Source organism: Fusarium keratoplasticum, chromosome 1 (genome assembly GCF_025433545.1).
Source record: "Fusarium keratoplasticum isolate Fu6.1 chromosome 1, whole genome shotgun sequence".
Taxonomy (NCBI): domain Eukaryota; kingdom Fungi; phylum Ascomycota; class Sordariomycetes; order Hypocreales; family Nectriaceae; genus Fusarium; species Fusarium keratoplasticum.
Genome location: NC_070529.1, coordinates 3,976,395 through 4,001,464, shown reverse-complemented (window position 1 = coordinate 4,001,464; position 25,070 = coordinate 3,976,395). Strand labels below are relative to the sequence as shown.

The following is a 25,070-nucleotide window of genomic DNA, read 5'->3' as shown; positions in this document are numbered from 1 at the left end:
CTTGATGTGTGTTGTTGACTGACAACTCAACTCGTAAAAGCCAAGGCAAAAGCCATCTATATATCCTCAAAACCCCGCCATCGTATCCCTCGCACAAATTCCCATCGCCACAGATCAATCGCAAAACCCGAAGAATACGATGGCCCCCCCGAAACCACAGCCCGGGGCATATCGTCGGGCATCTTTCAGCCCTGTGTGTCACGTCGAACGTCATTGGCCCTTGTCGTGATCCATGCCCCGCCTCTAATCTCGATGCGTGGAATACGATGAATGCGAGATCTACGGAGTGGGGCCGTGCTGAGGCGGTGCCGTCCCGGTGGGAATGGCTTCCATCGTGGCGGCGCAGCAGACGAGTGCCCGACTACTACGGGGGTCAGGTGATTGTCAGGCATAGTCACATCTGAATGTCGGATGAATCATTGGTGGAACGAGTTATACGGGCTATACGCTCGTGGGGTATGTTATTGGCAAATTCGAAAATGCCCAACAATACATGATCATCTCCATCTTGGAAACATCCATTCCCAGGGATCCATCATCCAAAGCGCCACGCTCACAAGTCCAAATGTATCGACAGTCTGACGTATGCCCTCAGCCTCTTGTACTTCCTCCTCTTCCCTTCCTCACGGAATCCTACCAAGGCAGGTGATGTCGCGATCCAGCTGCTCCTCAATCCACATGGGCCACTGATTGTAGATCTGGTGCTCATAGTCGATGTGGGCGTTGATATACTTGAGCCAGCGCGCAAAGCCTGGGTCAGTGTCGGGCTCCGTGTCGCGTTCCGAGTACTTGACCGCCACCTGCCTCTCCTGCCCCGTTATAGGGGTCATGATCTCGTTGATTCCGATCCAGTGCGAATGGAGCAGCATGATGACCTGGTTATCTGGGTTGATGAGGGCTTCGAACGTGTCGTGGGGGAGCATCATCCACCAGCCGTACTGTCTCGTGTATGCTTTATAGGCTGCGGGAACAAAAGGTCAGATCCATGCTTGCATATCACGGTAGGGGTAACAAGAACTCACCATCCCACGAGTTGAGATAGAGCTGCTCAAGAATGTTAACCAGGTGCTGGTGGTATTCTATCTCCACCTGCTCTTTGCACAGCGGCTTCAGATTCACGACCGCCTCCATGGCGGAATCGACGTAGCCCTTCTGGATCAGCGGCAGGCCCTCCATGAGTGGCTCTAGGAGTGCGTCCTGCTCTTGCTCCGGCATATTTTGGAACAGAGGCTTGATTCCTCGGAACATCATCTGTATTCCCACGACCATGATGCCTCGGATAAACGTCAAAAACTCGGCAAGTCCATCCTCGAGGCTGACGGATTGGAACGTCAGAGCGAAGCAGGTCGCTATCATGGCATTCGCCTCTTCGGACTCAATAGGCGCTCTGGATGTTTCTGAGAGGCGCTTCTTTATGGCCCTGATCGCCTTGACGCGGTGGCTCATGGCGGCTGTGACGATGCTGGCGTCAGTCTTGATGAGCTGGGACGCTGAGAATCCCAGGATGGCATGCATAAGAAACTCGTGCTGCGGTTGTCAGAGACGAAAGTGTCGTTAACGAGGAGTACATACGTTGTGTGCAATGCATGGTATCTCGTGCGTCCAGATCTCCTCCTGCTTCAGGGGGTGGTGCGGGTAGCATTGTGTTAGGAAGTGCTGGAAGAAGCGCATGTCCTGTAAGCTGAAGAGCGGAATTTGGTGATGCGGCTGGCGGAATGTCAGCGATGGATGACAGTTTCAGGGATCTAGACAAGCATACTTGGTGTGTGATCTGTGGCATAGCAGGGTACTCGCACTTGAGGCCAGTCTTGATGCAATGGCCACACGCAGGGCGCGTCTCCTGGCACTGGGCACGGTTAGGCCTAGTCGAGGCAATCATGACACGCGAGATATACCTTGATACGCCTTCTCTTGCAGTTGTAGCATCCCCGACGACTCTTGGTGTGTCCTCTCCGCTCCAGCCTCTGCTTCTGAGCCGGCTGCCGCCTCGCTATCTCGGTGCTGGCGTTGGATGCGCTCTGGGCATCAGAGCTCGGTGGTGTGGCCTTGCCGGACGAGTCTGACAGCCCCGTGTTGGTCTGTTCCTGGGCATTGTCGCCAAAGTTGATTTCGTCGGCCTGGAGAAAGGCGCTGTAGTCGATGTAGGGCTGGCCGTTGAACGACAGCATATCCGGGGAGAACTCCTGGGACATGTCCATGGTGGTCGGTCTAGGTGATGGGAGGAACTGTGGCTGAAGCTATCGCAGCTCTGACAAGCTGTCTAGGTGGATGAGAGAGGGGTTCAAGTATATCTCGAGGGAGTTGGTTTCGCTCTCTATCGTCCTCGTTGCTTCTTTACTCTCGCTGACTGACAAATTTGAAGAAGCCAGGTTTTGGACGGGCGATCGATTGAAGATGGACACACAAAGAGGGCTTCCCAGTGCCGAGACAGAAGAACATGACACCATGAGCGAATCAGGATATCGCGTCGTCACGTGTGGGAGCCCGGTTTGACGATCCCCTCAGGACATGCGAGACAGCTGGTGGTGGCTTAGCAGTTTGGATTTACGCCCAACTGCGGTTGCTCTTGTTGATTAGGTAGTAGTTTAATTGAATTGAGTGCTCCCATCGTCGTCAACCTGGTCACGTCAAGTCATTCATCGGTGACAGTGGCAGTGTTGCCCCTCAGGTTGAGCGGGTTGGCGGGTCATCAATCCGCCGCTTCTCGCGGCATCATTCCCCTTTAGGGATCTCTAGCCTTGGCGAGCGTGGCCCGTGGACTAACCTTAACCCGACGAAGAGTGTTCGGTCAGTCTGAATAGCCGTGGTGTGGGTGGACGAGCAGGCAGCATTATAACATGAGTCCAATAACGGTTCAAGGTGACATGGACTTCTGAGCTCCGCCTTGGATGGAGGAATAAAGTGCAGCATGAATTGCCCCGTGCCGTTTGATCCGCTGCGAGTTGCCGTCGGTGGCTGAGCAGCCTATCGTTCGGTCGGCGCAATTTTGCAAAGACGTTATCAACTCTTAATTTAACTCGGCATGCTCTTTGCCGTTGACGACCTTCTTCCGCCGTTAAAATGGTTCCGAAAACGGCCTCTTTAAAGTCTGATGTCATAGGTTGTCGACTCTTCACCACCCTCTCTCTGACTGGCTCTGATCGGCTCAACTGTGAAACAAACAAGCGCGCGCCTGGGCTCCCACCAAAGTCAACCGTCACGGGCGCTTCAATTTCCATCCAAAGTCCGGCGCTTGGATTTTCCAACGATCCCCGCGTCAATCATGAACCGTTGGTCCTTTCTAAACTTAGCAGCCTCGCGGTTGATCAAACAGCTGCTTTTGTTCTCTTTTTGTCGAGTTGAAACGGGTCGTGGCCCAAAGGGCAATTGTCAGGTGCCGCTCTTGGTTCTGGTCTACAAGTCCATGCTAGCGCCAGCGTCTGTACACCCTCAAGTGAGGATCCGGCGCCAAGCAGACATCTGAATCAGAATGACGAGAACCCAAAGCGCCGCAAACGGAAGATGGTTGTCTCATGGCCATCCCCTGCCCCCTTGTCGTGCTGGACCAAATAACTCCGAGTGGTGATCCAGACACGCTTACCCTACAGTACATGGACCGATTCTGTGGGCTCATTGCCGCCCAGGAGAAAGGGGGCAGCATCTGTTTTGCAATTCGTTGTTCTCTAGTCTAGAGACTGTCCTTCGAGTCCTGGCACAATAACAACACAAGTGGTTGTGGTCTGCTCACAGTATCAGGCTGGCCTATGGCTCGAGTATGTCTGTGATACGCTCTGACCCGACATGCCTTACACAGATTGTCGTATGGTATGACCAATGATTCAAGTAAGCATCTGCATGTAAGTTTGAAACACTGGGGGGCGAATAGAAACGTGCCACTGCCCGCAGTCAACGGCACGGAATGCAGATAACCTTGTGCTGACATACACACGGGTAGGTCAAACAGTGATGCTTAACCGTCTGCGATATCAACAAGACTGATGGCATTGTGCCTCATCGAATCGTTGAGGTAACCAACATCGACCAGACAGCCCCAATGCGAGACTCCAGGTCCGATGGCGCTATATGGTGCTGACATATGATCATCCAAGCTGGGTTGGACCCCATATCCCATGCCAGCATGAATCCGGTCTGACGAGGCAACCAGGGCACCCAGATTGTAATTACGGCCTCACCGTTCACACGGCCAGCCAGGATCCGAGACGGTATCTCTGCAGGGCAGCACGTGTGGCCCTGAATCAACGGAGCCAGGTGGTCAAATCTCACAGGAGTGCAATGCTGGCTTGCACAGACCTCAACGTTGTCAAGACGTGAACTGCACTAGGACCGGCACCAGATGAAAGCTGATTGCACCACGTAAGCACTCTGCAACCATGCGCATTGCCAAGAAGGGGGAGGGAGACCATTGACCAAGATCAGACCGGGACGGAGACAGACCAGCCAGCTTCTTTGACCTGCCAGCGTCAGTGCCGGACCAATTGCATGCACCATCTGATCTCAAGCTTTGTTGCATCTCCCACAATGACACACAAAGAGGGTTTTGCAGATACATGCCAGAGATAGATCACGGCAGTCACATTGTCTGTCCTCGTGGCATGGTAGGGTGACTGTGGAGAGCAAGACCTTTGATCCCACCTTCGCATTCCTTTCGGAGGCCAAGCTTTTTCCCAAAGCGTTCTCACATCTTGCCCATCCGGCGGAAATCAGCAGAATCCGATCCGGCACCCCGGTTTGAACTGACAACTTGACAGGGGAGAGAGGAGGGACGCGCGGAACAGCTGGGAAGAGGGCTCCTTGGCGAGCGGGAGTAATTTCGGTTGCTGTTTCACATGGCGGATGCTAAGCAAGAATCGGAATAGTAGCCGACGTGGCCCTTGGATGTGGTTCCCGAGAGGTTGGGATCAGAGAAGAAGCCAAGACTTTTAGTTTTTGTTCCGTTGCGAGGCGAGTTGTTTGCTTGTGTGTGTGTGTGTGTGTGTGTGTGTGTGTGTGTGCTTGCTTTGCATCTGATCATGAAAATTTCATCCGGTGAGAGGTTTTTTGTTATCTGTGGCCGTCATAGGACGCAAATCGTGCATGTCGTGGTGCGATGCCGTTGGAATGCCCAGGAGCCAGAAGCAAGGTTTATTGACTTTGGCTTGTCGATAGCCTCTGGACGCGCATTGCTGCTGCTCAGATCAGCTCTGCTCAGCTCAGCCCTGGCCAAACCCTTCGCGGTCTTGGCCGATGGATACGACAAAGATCCTCGCCCAGAGCCCGCCCCGATGGCGTTCTGGAACCCGGCAATGCTGGACTGAGTGCCGGGGGGCTCTGTAAACGAGTTGGTTGATTCTCGCGGCCGCCCGCTAGATTTCCAAATAGCGTGTGCACGTCGGTGGAGGATCGCCGAGTCAGGCATGGACTCTATCAGTCACTACCGATCGGTGAAGCAATCGTGAGCGGTGTCTAGCGAGGACACTAGAATGATGCCTTCTTCCGTCGATTGGGCCGTCAGCTGTTTGTTTCCTCCCACCTTCTGTTCTGTTCCTGCAGAGGGACCTGCAGTAGACTCAAAGAAGGGAAGGCGAGCAACGATAAAAATGGCGCTTCCCTGCCCGTCGTTTCAGTTTCGCCCTGGAAACACGCCGTGAGTGGTCGCATCACCGATTCGCCGAGACTGCCACGTTGGCCCATGTTTTCTGGGTCGTGGGTCGAGCACTGAGGTTGTTCCCTTTGAGGTTGAACACGGCCAATCGGAAGCCCTGATCATGTGCCCTGTCCGGATGAGGTGTGTGTGCCCCTGGCAGAAAAGGCTTGATTGCCCTGGCGTTCCTGGCGTTAGCCATCGGGCACCCACCAGAATCCACTGCAGTTCAGCGCCAGGACCGCACCAACCAGCCAATGAGAATGCGGAAGTGCACCAAGACTTTGACCTGAACACGCTAGAGGCGCCCCAAACCCGTCCCCTGCAGTGGAGGCTCTTGGGGCCCTTGGATGCCACTGCGGGGCACTTCCAAGTCCGGGAGACACCCCAGCGGTGCTGTCGTATAGGAAAGTGACCTGTCTCAGGTGGAAGAGCAGGTATCTTTTTGCTGTTCTCAACGTGGGCTAATACATTTCATCCCACCTCGCAACATGTACCCCCTCCCCTCCGCTGCAACCCTCACGCCTCGGCGAGAAGACTCCTTGTTCAAAAACCCTCCAGTTCCCCCGTTTCGAATACACTCCCTTCCCCTTTCTCTCCCTCATCGTTTTGTGTTGTTTTCAAGCCTCGACTTTGTCGTTTGCCCTTCCTTATTTACACAGCTCCGCTGTCAGCTCTCCCTCCGCGTCTTTGAAAGACTGCTATCCTCTCTCTTCGGCCGTGCCGACATCTCTCACCTCGATCTTCGTCGTTCACTGTTGCTGTGTTGCTCTCGTCTCTGTGACTGTGATCCAACCACTACATACAACCTCGAATATCTGTTTCATTCTTTGATTATCGGCACTGATCACAGCGTCTGACATTCCACGGCATAAGCAAGATACAAGAAAAGCACATATCAACCCACCCACACCCATCCTTCACCAACAAACAATCGTCAACATGATCGGCAACAAGCTCACTCTTCTCACTGCCACCGCCGCTCTTCTTGAGCCGGCTCTCGGCCTCAACGCCCACCGTCACCACCACCAGCACGTCCAGAAGCGTGCCGAGTGGATCACTGCCACCATCGACGGCCAGGTTGTCTCTTGGGAGAACAACTACTTCGGCCCTGTCTCTCAGGCTCCTGCTGCCCCCGCTCCCGCCGCTGCTGCTCCCACCCAGGTCGCTGAGAAGCCCGCCGAGGAGCAGGTTGAGGCTCCCGCCCCCGTCTCTGTCCAGCCTACCACCCTCGCCCAGGTCGCCAAGCCTGCCAAGGTCTCCCAGGCCCCCAAGAAGGCCGTCTTCAAGGAGGAGGCTCAGCCCGCCGCTACCACCACTGCTGCTGCTGCTCCCAAGGCCACCACCAACACCAAGACCACTTCTCAGTCTAGCGGCGGCTCCGTTGGCTTCTCTAGCAAGCGTGGTATTGCTTACAACGATGTCGACCTGGCCAACACCTTCGCCTCCAACTGCCAGAACTGTGGCTGGGCTTACAACTGGGGCCCTTCCTCTGGTGGCATCAAGGGTGTGAACTACATCCCCACTCTCTGGGGTGATGCCGACGACAAGGTCAAGTACTTCGAGGACAACATCGACGAGTGCCTCTCCAACGGCGCCAAGGCCATCTTCAGCTTCAACGAGCCCGACAACGGTGGTCAGGCCAACATGGAGCCCGCCCGCGCTGCTGCCTCCCACGTCAAGCTTCTCAACGGCTACTCTGGCAAGGCTCTCATCGGTGCTCCTTCCATCAGCAACAGCGGTCTTGCCGGTGAGGGTATTGCCTGGCTCAAGAGCTGGGTCTCCGCTTGCGAGACTGCCGGCTGCAAGTACGACTTCTGCAACGTCCACTGGTACTCCGAGGTTGAGTACGGTGAGACCCTGTTCGAGCACCTCAAGGCTGCCCACGAGGCCTGCGGTGGCAAGCCCATCTGGCTCACCGAGTTCGCCCCCTTTGGTTCTGATGATGCTATTGCTGGCTGGCTCAAGGAGGCTATTCCCCGACTTGAGTCCCTCGAGTACCTCGACGCCTACTCCTACTTCATGGTTTCCCAGGGCATGCTCATGACCTCTGCGTCTGAGCTCAGCTCCTACGGCAAGGTGTACGCCTCGGCCTAAGCGACCACGGTCCAGGGCGCAAGGCCCCAAAGTTCGTCTTACTTCTTGTACACTCGCTAGGGAATACCCTTAACATTCAGCACGGGCATTTTGGGAAATTGGTGGAAAACTCGGTCAAGGATGGCGCACGTCGACTTCTTCTGTACATATGTTGGCAATCTAACCTCATTGTGTGGGTTTGCCTACTTTATTTACCGGCACTCGGGATTCTAAAAAAAAGGCTTTTTCAAAAACATGGTCACTTTATTTTTCGTACTCTGAAAAATAACAAAAGGAATGCCCGATTTCATATTATAGACGCCACCCGCAGTTTGATAGACTTTATAGCACGCAGATACCCTCTTCGAGCTACGATGACAATGAATAGCGATTTGACTGCTTAGACTCTTGCAAACGTGACAATTTGAGCAATGTCGCATTCCAAGACAACGTGGTAGTGTCGCTATCCCCGGATGCGGCGTTGTTTCCCGTCGTTGTGGTCACGGTCTGAGACGGTGGCACACACAAGGCTGAACTCGTTCGTGTCTTGACCTCGTGTTTTGACCTCGTGTCTTGCCCAATGCGAATCATGAACGACACAAGAGTCTCGGGACTTTGCTTGGCAGACTGACTCAGTGCATGATGTTCCAGAGCGGCCCCTGTTGATATCGCACTTTACCCGCCAGCCACGCTATGTTATCTCCGCATTCCTGTCAACGTGACGACTTGTGGCTGGGCTGAAGTTTAGTTTAGGGTCGTGAATCTTCGTCAACATTGGTTGGGTATATACTATGACTTGGCAACACTCAAGTCCTCCCCCCCACATTCTCCTTGCTCATATCTCATCCTCTTTTTGGGCCGGACGTCTAATAACTCCCCCATGGTATCCAAATATTACATTACTCAAAATCATGTGCCATCTAATGGCCCCGGATGTATCATGGCTTGTAAAACAACTCCTCTAGCTACCCATGCTCCTCTAAACAACCCACCAACGCCACAAGTAGCATGCCTAATACCCCCTTCCCCATTTTACTTTTGAATTCAACATGTCGATTCATCAACCGTCAGATAAAGATTTCGTATGATGATGATTGCTGTGATGGCTATTGTGGTTGTTATGGTTGTTGCTACCACCTGTGATGTGTGTCCGAGGAGGTTCGGCAATCTCGACATGGTTGATGGCGAAACTCGCTGGTCGTGGTGAATACCCATATATCGATTCGTCGTCCTCAAGTCTCATGCCATTTCCGTCCTTCCGCTCCATCTCGAGTCCGAAGCCACTGCTCGGTTGGCTCTGGCGATGAATGGTGGTCGTGACTACTACGCCGCCGTTCGTTCCCGAGTGGATCTTGGCCAGTTCGGATTCGGGGCTATCAGACGAGGAGCGAGCGGTGGCCGAGGCCACAAGCGAGACCTCGGCATCGGTGCCATGTGGTGAGTTGGGGGCGTGAGGGGTGTGTACTGGGCCAAGGGGGTGCGCTATAGACGGCCGTCTAGCGTGAAGACTTCCGTCGACGGCAGCGGCAGAGGTCGGCTGGCTCGAGGAACCGGCACTGTCGCGAGATGTGACCCATTGGATGACAATGGCAGAGAAGAGGACTGGTTCTGTTAGCACCGTACTTTTTGGAAGGTTACCATGTAAACATACTGTCACTATTACAGCACATGAGGCACACCCAACCGGGCTCGCCATCAAGAACCATCAAAACAGTGAGATTGCTATGAGATGTCAGCATGCAGTCCCCGAGATCCAAGTGCATACATACACAATGCTGCTGAGCAAGGTGCAGCAGGCACCAACGAAGGTGCGGAAGGCGACATTACGGAGGCGGGCGTTGGCAGTGGTTCTGGGCAGGTTTTTGTAGGAGTAAAGGTCTAGAAACATTAGGATGCTGTTTCTTGAATACGGCTTCTTGCATCGCTTACTCTTGAGAGGAATAAGGAAGAGAAAGGTGAGGTAAACATTAACCACGGCATCAAAGGTGATGAGAGGGATCATGGAGATGCTCTGCATGCCAATAACGCATTCTCCGTTGACGATTTTCGCGATACGGCTGGGAAACGGATTGGTTAGTCATGACAACCCGGCCAATGCCAAAAACAAAACCTACAAGATGAAGTTGAGAATGACCACAACTGTGTAGCCGCCAAGCATGCCAAACATGTTGAACAAGTAAAGTTTCGACTTCATCCTTCGTACCGTTGAACTTCGAATGATGTACTGGTAGTTGTCAGACACAATCCCCTTCCACAGCTTGACCTGTTGCCACTTACTGCTTTCTCGACGAGGAAAACGTAGATGAGCTTTATCAAAGTTAGCGGATGGCGAGCACCCAAGGCACTCGGGTCGGCTTACAATCTTTGTCGTTACATAGCAAACTAAACAGAGTAAGATGGCGCCGTGGCAGATGTTGTAATTGGTGTTGACGCCAAAGACTTGTTGAAGGAGGGCTGTGGCAAAGACGAAGCAGTATGAGTCGATGTAGATAGCGAAGACAACTATTTGATGTCGGTCAGTATCGGTCCTTCTCCCATCTCAATGCCAAACCGATGACCATGATGGACTTACTCCACACAACAAAGGGTAACCTTCGCCATGACTTGACGGCAAGGAACCGTTGAGCTGTTTCCGCGAGTTAGTCTTCTGGTGTTGATAATGTGGCGACCAAGAACTGACAGAGAAAGGCCGACAAGGCGGTGACGGCGGCGAGAGTGACGATAATCGACATGATATCGCCGCCTATGGGCACCTCCTTGGCCACATGGGGCTCGCGAGGCCCTAACCACGGAGTCGGAGCCATGTTGGACGGTGTTGAGGGATAGGGTCTAAAAAACCAAGGTCCAGCACGATACTCGACAGAGGCGGAAACACGTAGTTACCGCATGGATAGGGTAGGTGTGATATTAATAGGAAGGGCAAAGAGGGTTTCTCAGAATTCCTTGAAGGCGACCCGGCCGAGAAGTGGGAGCTCCCGAGCTGTGCCAAGCAATTCCGGGGAGAGCAGACAAGAATGGAGAGGATGGAGATCGGAGCAACGGGGATGGAGCAAGAGAAGTAACCAAGAGGCCAAAGTATAAAAGGTGGCGACTAAGGGAATATAACAGGATGCTAAGAGTGTGAGAGAGGCCGATGTACCAGAGCTTCAGAGGGCAACTCGCAGCCTTGGGCCAGATTCTGTCCCAAGTGTGGCTCTGCACTATGCCCAGACTCTGTGGAGGTTCTCGGCGTGTAACGAAATGGGGCAGAGCTGCAACTAAGGGACTCAGAGGACGCAATGAGGACCAAGCATAGGGTGGCCAAGAGTCGGCGGCAAGGAGAAACAGAGGCTTGAGCAAGAGGGAGAAACCGATGGGCTCAAGTACGAGGAACCTCAGCAGCGCAGTTCCGTTGGAGGGTGACGTGAATAATAGAGTTGGAGTGGCGCGTGGTTATCCCTTGGGCCACCGATGGAAGTGGACGGGCTTAGGGGCTGGAGGGGACCACAAAGGATGGCGGGAGTCGATCGGAGACTGTGTGGGTACGTATCTGGAATGAGATGGTGGAGGATCCAGTCGAACTCGAGAGTTTGTGTCGTTGGGCTCGGTCAATGGGCAATCTGTGGTGTTTTGTGGTCCTGGCGGCGATCTTGAAGTAGGTACGTGAGTCGAGTTTATATTGCCAAGTGGTTTAGGTCCAGAGATGGAGAAGCGGATGCAAGGGGAAAACGAGAAGCAAACAAGACGCCAAGTAAATCGAGGAACGGAAAGAGTCTTATGGATAAGTGCGGGTCTGTTCCTGGATGTCGAGGGGCAAAGAAACCAGAGCCACGGGTCCGGGAGTTGTATATCGAGAAATGTCTTGGTGTTTTGGAGGGGAAACCACATCGACGCTCGTTGGAGCACGCCGGCCGTGTTTTCTTTTTGAAGATTGCCTGGCCTCACCTCTCTTGTCCTGCCCCTCACGACCCCGACGCCGCCTCTTCCATCATTAGATAAAGGGCTCCTCCTCCATGTGGATCATCCCGTCCCCCTCCCGTGCGGCATGGCTTCTGCACATCCTGGAACAGACCCGATGCGGGAGGTGGCCGATTCGCAATAACCGGCGAGTAACAGCGTTGCAGAGCATCGGTAACTCAGACTCGAGGCCGGGCGCCACCAACACAAGACAGATGCGTTTGACGGTGAATTGGGTGCAGGTCTGCAGAAAGCACAAGCAGGCGCACACGGACAGTGGGCGGCGCAACAGAGTGTGCCCGGTTATCGTCGATCTCAACGCCCCGAGAAATCGCGGGCACCCTCGGCGGGCAAAGGTGCTTGCTTCAAGAGCGTGTGGATGCGCCCAAGTGTGAATGCGTGTGTGTGGTGATGAGTGTGTCTGAGTGTCATTGTGCTTGGACAATTCCCAACTTGGTTTGGTGAGGTCTCAGTCTCTTGAGGGTCAAAAGCTTGTGCGTGCAGCTTGTGGGGAGCTCCTTCCCCTCCCATGGATGGACCCCCAAGCCCCCACCTTTTGACGGCTCTGTGTAAGGCAAGCCACGATCTGGGAAGGAACTTGAAGGCTTGGCAATCCTGGAGCAATGCCAGCCAATCAAGTCTACCTGGGGATACCTATATCGTCACTTTCAAGCGCATACAAGGGAGGTACAATTACAGTCACAATTGATAGAGCCACCAGCTACTCTCCCGGTTCCACCATTTGTTCTCATCTCTCCCTTTGAATATCGCTCAATCTTCATGTCTCTCAATGCTTGCTTTTCCTGTCTCTTCTTACAAATACATTCACAACAACATTGCCTCCCAAGAGGAACTAGACCCGGCTAGACCTGCTTGGGATCCACAGTCCGGATGCGATTCTCATCCGCCTCCCAAGACATCGCGACTCGAGTGCTGCAAGCAGCGACGAATCATGGCACGTTGCTGCGACAAGAGCAATTGAATTCTGGGGCTCATGCGGAGTTTACCGACCCCAGGCTGAAGCTAGCATTCACGTGCTCTATCTCTAGGCAACCCGCTCCACTGAGAGTCTCTCCTCCATCGTCAACTTCATGTGCAGATGGGGGTTAGACGCCGCCCTGCAGCTACGCAATATCGAGGGGCGCTCCAATTACACCAGCTGAACAGATACGGGATGGACCCTTAGGGCGCCCGCCCCGTCTCCGAGATGGTTTCCGTCGCCCGTCGTTGTCGTGGTCTTTTCTCTGATTGTGTCAGTTGCAAGGCTTGGCTCATGTATGGGGATTCGTGAACGGGCGTTGTGGCGGAGACTTGGTGCATACCGCCTTTCAGCAGTCACTTGACCCCGGCTTTCCACAGCCTTCAGCAGCAAGATCATGTCCAAGAGACATTTTCAGCTCTGGTTTGTTATACGAATTTCGTATTCCTCCGAAGCTCTGCACTGTCTGTTGATGGTGGTTGGGACCCTTATTCTCAATGCCATGTGCTCGGCCTCATCCCGTCCCCTCCAAACGTTTCTGCAGTATTTCGCCTCACAGCCATCTGCCGCAATGCCCGTCATCGCACGCATAAGAATATCTCAGCGACAACGCACAGCATCACCTCTGGGCACTCGACCAACCAGACAACAACAGGTTTATGCTCATGGGGGGGAGCCCAACCTTTCGGACTGGCCGTTCCCCACTCATGTCCTGTAGCTCTGAACCTTGAGCCGTCACCGTTGGCCTGGATTTGCCTCCCGCCTGGAATAGACACCACACTAGGGCTCCCGCTAGCACGAGGAAGCATGATCCGCTCCCGACACTGTTGCTTGTGATGTGTCGTGGCCCACTGCAAGATCGTCCCGCCTAACGGCTCGACGGTCCTCGAATCTGCCGAAGCCAAGATGGGAAGGAGGAGGAAGGAGGAGGACGGTGTAGAGAGCTCTGGAAACTTAAGCGCCAACGTCGACTAGTACATCACTCCGTCGACATGTCAGACCTCTCTCTCTCTCTCTCTCTCTCTGTTTCTCTGGTTGGGGGCAGAGCTACCCAGAAATCCGGTCCTAGGACAAGAAGCCATTGGCCCGTGGCTGCGGAACCACGGATATGCAGGTTGTGCGATCGTCAATGCGCAGAAGCTTGACGGCGTCCGTGGTTCGTCGAGATGGGTTCCTTATGCCGGAGGGCTACGTCGAGGGATGTCACTGCGCGTCTGCGTGCCGCTGAACGTCAGAGCTCTTGCAGCTCTGGTGAGTGCCTCCCTCTCAACTCTCCTCCTCCTTCTCACCTCCATCAACGATCCTCCTCTGACGTGCAACCTGCCATCTCACCCCCAAACTTCCTTCTGGTATTGTTCCATCCACGTGCATCATCCCCCCCATTCTGCTGTTCCGGAGATCTTGGCGGAGATACCTGCAGATGACGTTCAAGCCCACTGGTCCAACAGCTTGCCGTGGCATCTCCAGATTCGTCGCCCGTCCCTCCTTCACCGACCACAAAGCCAGAGCTGCAGCCCTGTCTCACCTCGTCACCCCCGGAACGAGCGCCCGTTCCCCCCAAAGCTTACTTGACCCTACCTTGCCCCTGCTTCTCTACTGCCGTGACACATGAACGCCCAATATCCCGGCAGGCATCTCCAAAGAGAGGGCAAGCTCTGAAACAGGCCTGCAGTGCGACACTCGACGGCTGAAGCTGCGTGGAATACAGATCTTAACCTGTGATCCCTAACGCCTCCAGATTCTCCCCGCGTCTCCCATCCCGACAGCCACAGCGCCATCTTCACCGGCCTGCGTACCAGACGAGGTTTGACAGCCTGCACATCCAAACGGTCAAGTTCTGTAGCATAACTGAAGGCGTCAAGCCCCAGCTGCACTCTATTGCCTCGGGTGCCATCGTCGATCTGCGGGATATCTGCTTCTCTGCACGTCAAGACCAACAAGGGGAAAAAAGGCCTCATCTGCAAGCAACAATGATACCCAGGATACCTTCAACCGTCCCGCACGGTTCCCTTGGACGGGACTTCCGCTGCCTACTCCGAATCGTCTCGCACGAAACTATTGATCGCCGCTGACGGGTGGGAAGCTGTTGGCACGTCGATCACCAAGAAGCCGGTCCTGCGCTGGTGCAACCTTTTTCAATTTGCATACACAATTCAATGCACTATCGCCGATTTTCACCATGACTGACTCGAGTTGATAGATGATGGACCCTGGTTGGCAAATGTGAGGGCAGGCCCTGGCATCCCAAATGCGCATCGCTCGAAATGGGTTTGTTGTATCCCCATCATCATTGAGCGCCATGTCACACGCTATTGCCTCTGTTTCCCATGATATTGACATTCGAGTCAATCTCGGCATTGACCGCAACGGCACTTTTTGATGGCGACGTACCTGATGTCATCCAGGGTCGCCCATATGAGGGCGCCGCGTAAGTGTATATCATTCGAGTGATCGTGTATATGCTACACTGTTTTTTCAAACCAGTTTCCAGCTGTGACCGTCAATCATGATGCTTGGGATCGCCACTCGGCCGAGTGCAAACCCTCATTTCGTGTATCCCCTTGTAACGCCGTGCCATGCTTGCCAAATTGTCCAATCCAGAATCAAGAGCCTTCCCCCCTGCCAATCCCGACGCCGAACTTAGAGTGCTTCTCTGACCAGTGGCCGCTTGCTTGAATATCCCTTCCCCATGGAAACCTGAGGCTTCCCGTTTTCATTGTCGATCATCCACGAGCTGCACGTTCCAGTCACGTTTCTTAGGCGTGGCTATCCGTGGCCACGCGATCAGATCCCCTCACTCGGCACGCTGCATCTCCGAGTGCATCCTGACCCCTTCGAGGCATCAACCCTGGCTATCATGATCCTCACCGGACTGGGCGCGAGTACGGATGCGGAATCTCTCCTTTAGCTTGGTTGCGAATCGTGCGCTTTGGCCTCGAGACTCGCCATCTACAGCTTCTGTTGTCTGCTGCCGCTCAGCTTCATTCGTCTCCGCCCGCATCTGCCGTAGGGCGTCAATCTGCTCCTCCACCGTCCCCTCTCGAAGCCGATTAATGTCAAAGATCCGTGATAACCGGTTGCGATGGGATGCTAGCGGGGCATCGTTCTCCGCACCCTCAAGGGCAAGCGGCGGGGGTAGTGCACTGGTGTCCCCAGTAGCTTCATTTTGACCTTCGTGGCCCTTGCCGGGGCGTAGATCATAACGGCTGTGGAATGGGTCAGCATCTAGGGCCATTGTTCGAGATATTACAAAGGCTCCAACTTACCAGAGCGGGCACGTGCCGGACACGTTGATCAGCCAAGGGTCGATGCATGCAGGATGGAACTGATGCTGGCAGGGCAAGACTCTAACGTCTTCGCCAACCTTGAAGTCTTCTGTGCAGATAGAGCACCCCAGATGATCGTCATCCTTGCCCTCGGCATCTTCGGGTGATGATGCGGCTCTAGCCCCGGCCGAAACAGGCTCGTTATCAGCGCCTACTACCGGTGCTGCATCAGATCGCCGAGCCTCACTTAGGCGCGAAGCAGTCCGCTGCGTTGCTCCATCGTTTCCTTCGGTAGGTTCTAGCTCTAGTTCAGGATCCGGTTTTGCTGGTGTCTGATTCCCAAATTTCACAATGGGGATAGTGTCGAGGACAGCCCTGGCGAGTCCCTTGGCCCGGCTCTGACGGGGTCGGCCACCAAGCGCACCTCGCGGACCATATCTTTCAGGGTATCGATGGGCTCTAATTGCGCCTGTCGCGATAATAGCGAGAAACAGGACAGTGATGAGGCCGGTAATGCTGTACAGAACACTCATGGCTACTGCGTTATTGTTCTTGCCTGAGTCCTCATCTGCCTGGGCATTGTCGTCGGTGGTGTTGCCCGTGATGGAAACTCTAACGCTGTCACCGCGGCTGCGGTTGAGATAGTTTAGCGCCTGCATGGCCTCTCCGCCGTCGGCCATTGACAGGATGCTGGTGTATTCGAGGTCGCCGGTATGGCTGATTGAACACCAGGTGTAACTTGTGGAGTAGAGCACGATGGCTCTGATGTGAGGCTTGGTGGTCATCAATTGGTACAGCATCTTTTCGGGTTGGATGTATGAATCGTCTTTGGGTTCGTCGCAGGATAGGTACGCGACGTCGGAGGTCTCGTTGATCTTGTTATAGTTGGACTGATCTGCCGCAATCATGTCGCCATTGATTCGAATGACCTTGATCTTCCTGTCAGCACCATTCTTTAATCATAGTCGCAGTCGACAGACGTCGTCGTCATCGTCATGTCGGCCGGGGCAAATGGCGTACATCAATAACCACGCCGGTTGTATCGTTCAAGCCCAAGTTCGGGGTGAGGGGAATAACAGCGAACTGGAGTCCTGGATTCGTCGACAGGGACAGCTGCATGCCGCGAGGCTTTGCCCATTCGGGAACCTCGCTTTCGGCGGTGGTGGTGACATCTTGCTGGGCGGAGACGGAGACGGCGGTAAGGGCGAGGAAGAGGAAGGATAGTTTCCTGGCGATGCCAGGAACCATGAAGGGCCTCATGGTGGGTGATGGGTGGTCGGGTTGGCGATGGATGTCGAGTCGAGGTTGAAAACAACACAACGGGTGATGGTGGTGGTAGCTGAGGATGAGGCTAAAAGCGGGAACCGGGATCTGGGAGTGAGGCGACTTCGGAAGTCGAGGAATGGACCAGGATGCGGCGGAAAGTCAGGTAGAAGGGACACGGCCTGTCAGATGGACAGAGACGGCATCTCGATGGGGGAAGAAGAGAGCGCAACTGGCTCTGGCGTTGGCAGCGAACGACGGGCGATGTTTGCGCGTTTGGTCGTCGGGCGTTGGAAGATGCAGAGGGAGAGAGAATTCGCCTGGAGATGGATCCCAACCGTCGTCACTCACTCACTTTGGCCATCCATACTTCAAACATGGACCTCCCCTTCCCGTGATGGGCATGGCTGGTTCCAAGTTGCGGGCGCTGACGGAGGGTCCGGGAGGGTAAAGGCTCCGCTCCGACTTGCAGTCCGTCACGAGCCAGCCAGTCGCAGGAGAGGGCAGTCGCTGTACGAGCCAACCTTGGAAGGACGTGCCAGCGAAGGCGACGCACTGAACGCTTGGCGCTCTCGCCTCGACCATCTGCCAAGCCCAGACTTTAACCACTGTAAAGACTATTGAAGGAGTTGTTTTTATTGCAAAATTTGGCATTTTTCTTTCATTCTTTTTATGTAAATTATCGATTTATTTCTTTCATCTCGTCTACATCTCCATTCACCGTCCCTCCTCGCCAAGACGTCCCAACTCATCCCGGGGAGAAGCTACATTCAAAGTGTCAGCCAAGGTCTGGGCGGATAGTCGGCAGCCAATTGCTCGGGTCGCGTGAGCGCTTGGACTCTGATACGCAAATGATTGCTAACGCCAAGCCTGGGCTCTGCAACACGAGCTGAGCTACCCTGCACCAGATCCTGGAAATCATGATATTGATGAGACGGACTGGAATTGCAATATGTGTTTGGTATGCTACGTCCTTGGCCTTTGGAGCAGTGGTTCCTTGGCAAATCTATTGGATTGGAATGTCGAAATGAATTGGCCAAGGAATAGCATCATCAAGTTCGTTGGGGGTGTCTAGCGTGAATATAACATGTTCCTAATACCCTGGAAACTCGACCTAGGAAACCCACGAATAGTCGTCCATAAACATACATCAGCAACATGCTTCTCAAGATAGATATACAGCGAATCTCCACATGACACAACACACAACATAGACAAGTCTAAACTGATGAAACACAGCTCCTTCGATTAACAGCTGGCCACGCTTTAGTTCGGATAATGACGGTTCAGCAAGAGGCTTCCAGTTCTCCAAGGTCGGCACAAAGAACAGACAACAATGCCGTACTCTCAACATGTTTAATCGGCTCCAGATCTGTCCTCCGCTTCATACCCGCCGGTAACCCGCACAGCTTAAACACTGAATGCTAATGCACTCATTATCGTCGGGAAAAGCACCAGGTGCCTCTTCCGCCAATGCGGATATGAACAACGACTGGCATTGGTTCATCAAGGTAGTATTCCCAAGATAGACCAATGGCTGCATCTACACTCTAGGCGGGAACTGAATCAAGGTCCGGTTCGTCCCTGGGCTGTTATCTAGGATGTTACATCAAAAATCCTATAAATAATAGTGAACGAAGCCATAATGGAGTTGTAGCCTTTCCTACTTCCGGCCACGTAACTTCTCCTCTGGCTTTACATGATAAAAGAGTCAAGATAGTCTCCAAGGCCATCACAACACCGGTTAACTCGACACCAGCTCGAAAAGGCATATCGTCGTGCAATATGCCCTCAGCTTCGGAAAGTAGACCCCCGAGGAAACTCCCACAGCCGGCACAGAGGGTGGCCAAGCAGCCCCAAGATGTCTGGTAAGCCTCAACACCCATGGCCAGCATCATGATAGGTGTTGACTGACCCTAAATTCAGGTCCATGATCAACAACGCAGCCGCACAGTCACCTGTAAGAATATAAATAAGCACTCTTGATGTTATTTTCCTTGGCTGAACCTTTTCCAGGTCCAACGTGTCGTCAACATGGGACAGGGCTTCTTGTATGTTACCCCGTGCTATTGAAACCCAAGTACAAGGCCTGGCTAACTTGAGCTGATAGTGGCTATAACCCCCCTGAATTCATATTAAATGCTGCCAAGAATGCTCTTGATCGAGCCGACGCCAATCAATACTCCCCAGCCAAGGGCCGACAAAGCCTCAGGAACGCACTCGTCTCGCACTACTCCAAGAGCCTGGAGCGAGAGCTCAACCCAGACACCGAGGTAGTCATCACCACTGGCGCAAACGAAGGCATACTCAGCGCCTTTATGGCATTCGTCGAAGAAGGGGACGAGGTGATTGTGTTTGAACCGTATTTTGATCAGTACATCAGCAATATTCGCATGGCTGGTGGCGTCGTTCGATATGTGCCCCTGAGCCCCCCAGCAGACGGGGACACGGCGACCTCGTCTTCGGGGGATTGGAAGCTGGACATGGAGAAGTTGAAGAGTACATTCGGCTCAAAGACACGGATGCTGGTGCTCAACTCCCCCCATAATCCCGTGGGAAAAGTATTCTCGACTGAAGAGCTGAGCGCCATCGGCAAGCTGTGTGTCGAGCACAACACCATCATCATCGCCGACGATGTCTACGACAGCTTGACTTATGTGCCAGCAAAGCGCATGGCCACACTCTCCCCTGAGCTTTGGAACCTCACCCTCACGGTGGGCTCCGCGGGCAAGACCTTTTACGCGACGGGTTGGAGGATAGGATTCCTCATCGGTCCGGAGCATCTCGTCAAGTACGTTGCCGCGGCGCACATGCGGATCTGCTACTCGAGCCCGAGTCCGCTCCAAGAGGCCTGCGCTTCGGGTTACCAGCTGGCCGAGGAGATGGGATTCTGGGAACGGTCGCGAGACGAGATGCAGGGCAAAATTAGACGCTTCATCCAGGTCCTCGACGAGCTGGGCCTGCCATACACAGACCCTCAGGGGGGTTACTTTGTCCTTGTCAACTTTTCGAGACTCAAGTTCCCAGAGGGCTATGCGTTCCCTAGCAGTGTTGCATCTCGGCCGCGAGATTTCCAGCTAAGCTGGTTCCTCATTACGGAGCTCGGTCTAGCAGCGATTCCACCGAGTGAGTTCTACCTCCCGGAGAACTCGCATGTAGCCGAGAACTTTTTGCGATTTGCCATCTGTAAGGAGGACAGTGTTCTCGAGGACGCCAAGGAGAGACTCAGAGGGTTGAAGAAGTATCTTGTATAAGTCCTAGTAAAGTGTAGTCTATAGTTACCCTTGAATTGGACATGATGGCTTGATTATGTGTAAAACTGTATCTCTCTGACTGGGTTGCCTTGATCTACCCTTGGGTATGCTATGAGGTTAAATTACTTTTCAATAGTCGCCCTTGATATCAAGCTTGGCACTGGTTCTGTTGCCTCATACGGATGACTCTACTCCATGAGAGTGTCTTGTTCAAAGTGCCCATCACAGGCCTCTGACTATAATCGCTGGTAGAAGACGGACAATCCAGGGGCATGTGAAACAAAGCGCTCTACTTTCTAACCACCTCTGGAGCGAAACCTCTCGGCCCTGGCGTTGAGAGAACCAACGTTGTTGAATTCCACTTCATCACAATAGAGTTGCGCCACACCTCGTGGGTTCCCGTCGCCTAAAATAGCCAGGAAGAGTCAAGATCTCAACTTAAATATGAGTTAGTGAGGGCCAAGGCTTATCCTTGATACCCCTGGACGAGTCCAAACTTGGAATCTTGACTCGCATCGCCAACATTGGGTCTCTATATCGAGTCACAGTTTGTGCTAAGGTCTGCCAAGCATGTCAACCTCCTCATGTGCAACTATTGAAACTGTAATTATCCGCTTGACTCGCGGTACAGAGAAAGAGAGTGGGATATGAAACAAAGACTAGCTCGAACTGTGGACTTGTCTTTGGTTAGGATAGCTGACAGCCTGGGAGTGATAGCACGTGTTGGTGTTGAAGCCCAGTATCGAGACACAGCCGAGCAACTGGCCATGTTTACAACCCTCAACCAACATAGCCCCTTCACGTCAGCTCACCATCCAGCTCAACTCGTCAACAAACCGACTAGCCGTCCAAAACCAGGTTTCCCCCTGTTGTCCGGATGACTTATACCTCCAGAAACAGAGCCTCGGCTCCGGCCGAATGACTGCAGCAACATTCCGCCTCGAAATCTGACCGGCTGCAGCCAGCAGCAACGCCCGCGTCCCGGGCTTGAACGGCTGGGGAGGACGGACGATGGTATGTCATTGCTGCATGAAAATTTCCTCGGTCCGCCGTTGCACTTTTGCCCCGGCATTACACACGACAATGAAAAGGTTCCTGCAATGAACTGCTGACGAAAACTGCATAGCCAACGCAGCTCACACACTATCTGACTGTGTCCTCAGTTTTGTGCTGGATATCTCGCAGCAGCATGCAAGGCGACACACACACACACACACCAGGAAACCGGGAAACCCCTCCCCCCTCCTTTTTTTTTTTCTCTCTGCAAGCCTCCTCCTCGGGTAACCATGCATCTCCCGTTTCCCCAGAGTCTCAGCAGCCGGGCGTCCAGTTTCCCATGCCTCGGCAATCCCTGAGACCTTTTTTTGTCATTTACCCCAAATGTCCCGAGAAACAAATGCGGAGTTGCCCGAAAAGCCTCGTCTCCGGCACATGAACCTGGGGTAGACAAGGGGACATGCCCCCGTCGTCAGCCAGCGCGCCCATGGCCACGCAACTCAACAACCATAATGCCAAACACGACGGCGTAAATTCGACCACGGCCTACATCTCCCCCATAGACAATTCCAAGTACCCCATAGAAGCATCGCTGTTGTTGAAATAAAGTTGCCCAGGGCCTTTCCGTCCCCTGAAGCCGTTGCTGCAAGAATTCACGGATCGGGAATCATGACCCCAGGGTGCTTTACCAAGATGGGAAAAAGGTGCAGGAAAAAAAAGGGCCCCGGGGAGAAGAAAGAGGGAGAAGTAGAGAATAAACGCACGACAGATCTCTCGCAGGGGGCGAAAAGATCTATTTCTAACAAGTCTAGAAGCTCGGGGCATGTGTTTCACAAGGAAAGATCCGATGCGTGAAACTCGAGTCCATCGTGTTTGCTTGCGTTGAAGATCGTGGGGTCGTGATGGTGAAGTGGAGCTGAGATACTATCACCAGTAACTCGGGTCAGACAATGCTGGACGACACAGCAAATACATCAAAGTAAACATGAACAAATCACTGATATCATAGAGATCAACGGCTTAATTGTCTAGTCTATTTTTATTGGCCATACCTCACTGCCCTGAGCCTCGACATGAACTTCATCGACTCGTACCAGGCCTGTTGATGGACGCCGTGCGAACAAGTCTCGCGACGCGCAAATGCGAACCAACAAGAGTAGCCTGCAGAGAACATGTTGACATGTTCGCCCTCTCATCCCACGTCGTCTAGATCTCCTCCATGTCCTCCAAATCATCCAGAGCCGGGAAATCACCAACCTCTACCCGCTCCGGTCTCACAAAGACACCATGCTTCAGTTCCGAAGGCTCACCCCAGTAGCGAGTTCCCCCGATGCTCCCGTCGTTCTTGCCCACGGGCTCATCCAGCTTGACAGCGACCCAGGCACCGAGACCGCCGGGGATCTCCTTGACCTCGCCCACGTACTGGATGACGCCGCGCCGGGTGTCTTCACCGCCCACGCGGCAGCGTCGGCCCACCGCGATGCCGCGTGTGGCAATCTCGCGGTCGAGCGCGTCCAGCTTGGCCTGCTCGTGACTGGGGGCGCTGGGGTCGAATCGGCCCAGCTTCTGGTTCTTCTTCCACGCCAGGACAGAGTCCGTCTTCTTCTCGTACTCCTCCTCGGGCATGACATACTTGTCGACGCCCGTGGTGTCGTTCAAGTTGATCCGGGCGGCCGCAGGACGTGTGTCAATCACCTGCCAGGTAAATCCCTGTCAGCCCTATCTTGAACTACTTGCAAAGATGCTGCCATGGCACCATCGCGGGCCCTCTCCTATGTTGCTAGACGGGGGTTGAGGATGGGGAACTCGTCAGGTATGTCAGGTCCCTGAGCGCACGCACGCACGTAGCTCAACTCCCACCGCTTCTCTCGCTGCCGCACCGTCATGGCTCGCTCGCTGGCTCACCGTCCTCAGCCGCCCACTTCACTTGCACGCCCCCCTCCACCCCTGGAAGGGCCAGCACAGCAAAGCACAGCAAAGCACAGCGCGTTGACCCGGAGTGGAAGCCGTCGGAATCCGAGGGCGGTGGCGGGCGATCTTCAAGTCAAGCGGACGGGGGCGAGAAATTTTCGGGCAGCCAGCGGGTTCTGTAGTTCACGCATGACATCCCATCCCGAAAGCAAAAAGGAAAAAAACAGAGGCAAAGGGTAAGGAGGTTGCAAGGCAAAGCAAAGCAAAGCAAAGCAAAGACAGAGTGCGGCTGACAAATGAGGGCCGTGCTTCGACTTACATGAAGTTCGGCATATGGGGCCAAGGGAAAGTTGGACAGGTGGGTGTCGTCCTCGTTAGGCGCCTCGACGGCGATGGCCTCTGCGCCGGCCGTAGGCTTGAGGGACAGACGCTGGCACGAAGGCGGGATGCCCGTCACCGTCTCGAGCTTGGTCTTGAGCTGCGAGATGGACCATGATGGTGTAATGCGGCGCTCCGATTGCGCGTACTCGGAGATGACAACCAACGGGACGTCGGCCATGGCTGCTGAGATTGACTGACTGACTGACTGACTGATGGATGGATGGACGGATGATGAGTGACTCTGGCGGTCAAGAGCCCGATTATCGCGAGACGCCTGCGCCGCAAAAAAAAATAAAATAAAAATAAAACAGTACGGATACCCGAGACAGGCCTGCAAGGTAGGTAGGGTATGAGCTTGCCGGGGCAGATCAGACTAGGGCGATGGATGCGAGACTCGTGTCGTGTGTTGGAGTTTCCAGGGAGAAAAGGCTGGCAAGAGTTGGAGCCTCGCCGGTGTTGTTGGATGAGGACAACCAGACTGATCGAGTGTGGTGGGGTTGCGATTATGCAGTCCAGGGTTTTCCAGCAGCAGAGCCCAGCTTAGCTACAAGGCTAAAGGGAAACGTGGAGGCATCATGGGAAAAGAAGCAATTCGACCTCAAATCCGCACAAATGGGGTCGAGACCTCGCGGCTTACGTACATACAGTCCAGTCCAGTACGGCAGACGCGCGCACGCATCGCATCCATCTTGGCTTAGGTCTGGTTTATTATGCATCATTTTTTCCTGGGGGTGAACTCTTGAGGCGTTGTCGATAGCTCCAACATCCTTGGTTATGGAGCATCAAGACCCAGAAACTAGCGCGAACCGGATTACCCGCATGTTGAACACGTCTCTCAGCCGAGCATGGCGCCTGTTGATAGGCCGAGGCTGGAGTTTGACCTGCCGCCTGTCTTTAGTCCTGTGCTCCAGCTGTATCGTCAGCAGCAAAAGCAACAACAAGAGATTTGTTGCGGCCCCTTGTCGGTTGTTCTCGTCCATCGCGAGCTGCCATCTCAGCCTTGGCGAGGTCCTGAAAACTCGACGAGATCTGCCGTCGACTGCAATCTCCCGGACATTGTCAGGACCGGATCCTAAGAGGGTGCAGTCCCATTCTCGGATGCCGTATGTTGCCACCATCAATCTGCTGCCAGCTGCCGGTGCAGCCATGTCGCCCCTCGCCTTGTCTCGCATCGCCTCGCCATCAAGCCTTGTTTGACAGCGACCCTTGGCCAACTGCCGTTCCCGTTCCTTTTGCCTGGCTATGAGTGTGGGGAATGATCAACTCTGCATCTCAAGCCACTGACAGAGTTGCATTGATCGCTCGCCATATCTCGGTCGTTTGCTGGGGCCAATTCCAAAAGCCGCATCCCGGCCGTCTCTGTTGCTTGTTGCCCTTGCCCATGCCCA

The 25,070-nt window shown here is 54.1% G+C and overlaps 6 protein-coding genes across 6 annotated transcripts; 2 read left to right on the top strand and 4 right to left on the bottom strand.

Moving 5' to 3' along the window:
* Positions 1-623: 623 nt before the first annotated feature.
* NCS57_00119300 (Zn(2)-C6 fungal-type domain-containing protein) lies at positions 624-2,198 on the bottom strand (the record flags this gene model as incomplete). The annotated part of the gene is made up of 5 exons (XM_053051263.1): positions 624-961; positions 1,023-1,527; positions 1,573-1,707; positions 1,760-1,846; positions 1,896-2,198. The coding sequence occupies 5 exons, from the start codon at positions 2,196-2,198 to the stop codon at positions 624-626; spliced, it is 1,368 nt and encodes a 455-aa protein (XP_052919778.1).
* A 4,364-nt stretch (positions 2,199-6,562) lies between these two features.
* On the top strand, positions 6,563-7,717 carry NCS57_00119200 (Glyco-hydro-cc domain-containing protein; the record flags this gene model as incomplete). The annotated part of the gene is made up of 1 exon (XM_053051262.1): positions 6,563-7,717. The coding sequence occupies one exon, from the start codon at positions 6,563-6,565 to the stop codon at positions 7,715-7,717; it is 1,155 nt and encodes a 384-aa protein (XP_052919777.1).
* Positions 7,718-8,756: 1,039 nt separating this feature from the next.
* NCS57_00119100 (uncharacterized protein) lies at positions 8,757-10,500 on the bottom strand (the record flags this gene model as incomplete). The annotated part of the gene is made up of 9 exons (XM_053051261.1): positions 8,757-9,298; positions 9,348-9,418; positions 9,466-9,574; positions 9,626-9,753; positions 9,811-9,920; positions 9,974-10,003; positions 10,056-10,198; positions 10,269-10,322; positions 10,377-10,500. The coding sequence occupies 9 exons, from the start codon at positions 10,498-10,500 to the stop codon at positions 8,757-8,759; spliced, it is 1,311 nt and encodes a 436-aa protein (XP_052919776.1).
* Positions 10,501-15,453: 4,953 nt separating this feature from the next.
* NCS57_00119000 (RING-type domain-containing protein) lies at positions 15,454-17,137 on the bottom strand (the record flags this gene model as incomplete). The annotated part of the gene is made up of 3 exons (XM_053051260.1): positions 15,454-15,817; positions 15,878-16,806; positions 16,898-17,137. 3 exons carry the CDS (start codon positions 17,135-17,137, stop codon positions 15,454-15,456), a joined length of 1,533 nt encoding a protein of 510 aa, XP_052919775.1.
* Positions 17,138-18,700: 1,563 nt separating this feature from the next.
* Positions 18,701-20,394, top strand: NCS57_00118900 (Aminotran-1-2 domain-containing protein; the record flags this gene model as incomplete). Its single annotated transcript, XM_053051259.1, has 4 exons — positions 18,701-19,008; positions 19,067-19,100; positions 19,157-19,191; positions 19,251-20,394. The coding sequence occupies exons 1-4, from the start codon at positions 18,926-18,928 to the stop codon at positions 20,392-20,394; spliced, it is 1,296 nt and encodes a 431-aa protein (XP_052919774.1). The 5' UTR covers positions 18,701-18,925.
* Positions 20,395-22,596: 2,202 nt separating this feature from the next.
* Positions 22,597-23,860, bottom strand: NCS57_00118800 (CAP-Gly domain-containing protein; the record flags this gene model as incomplete). Its single annotated transcript, XM_053051258.1, has 2 exons — positions 22,597-23,085; positions 23,621-23,860. 2 exons carry the CDS (start codon positions 23,858-23,860, stop codon positions 22,597-22,599), a joined length of 729 nt encoding a protein of 242 aa, XP_052919773.1.
* Positions 23,861-25,070: the final 1,210 nt, after the last annotated feature.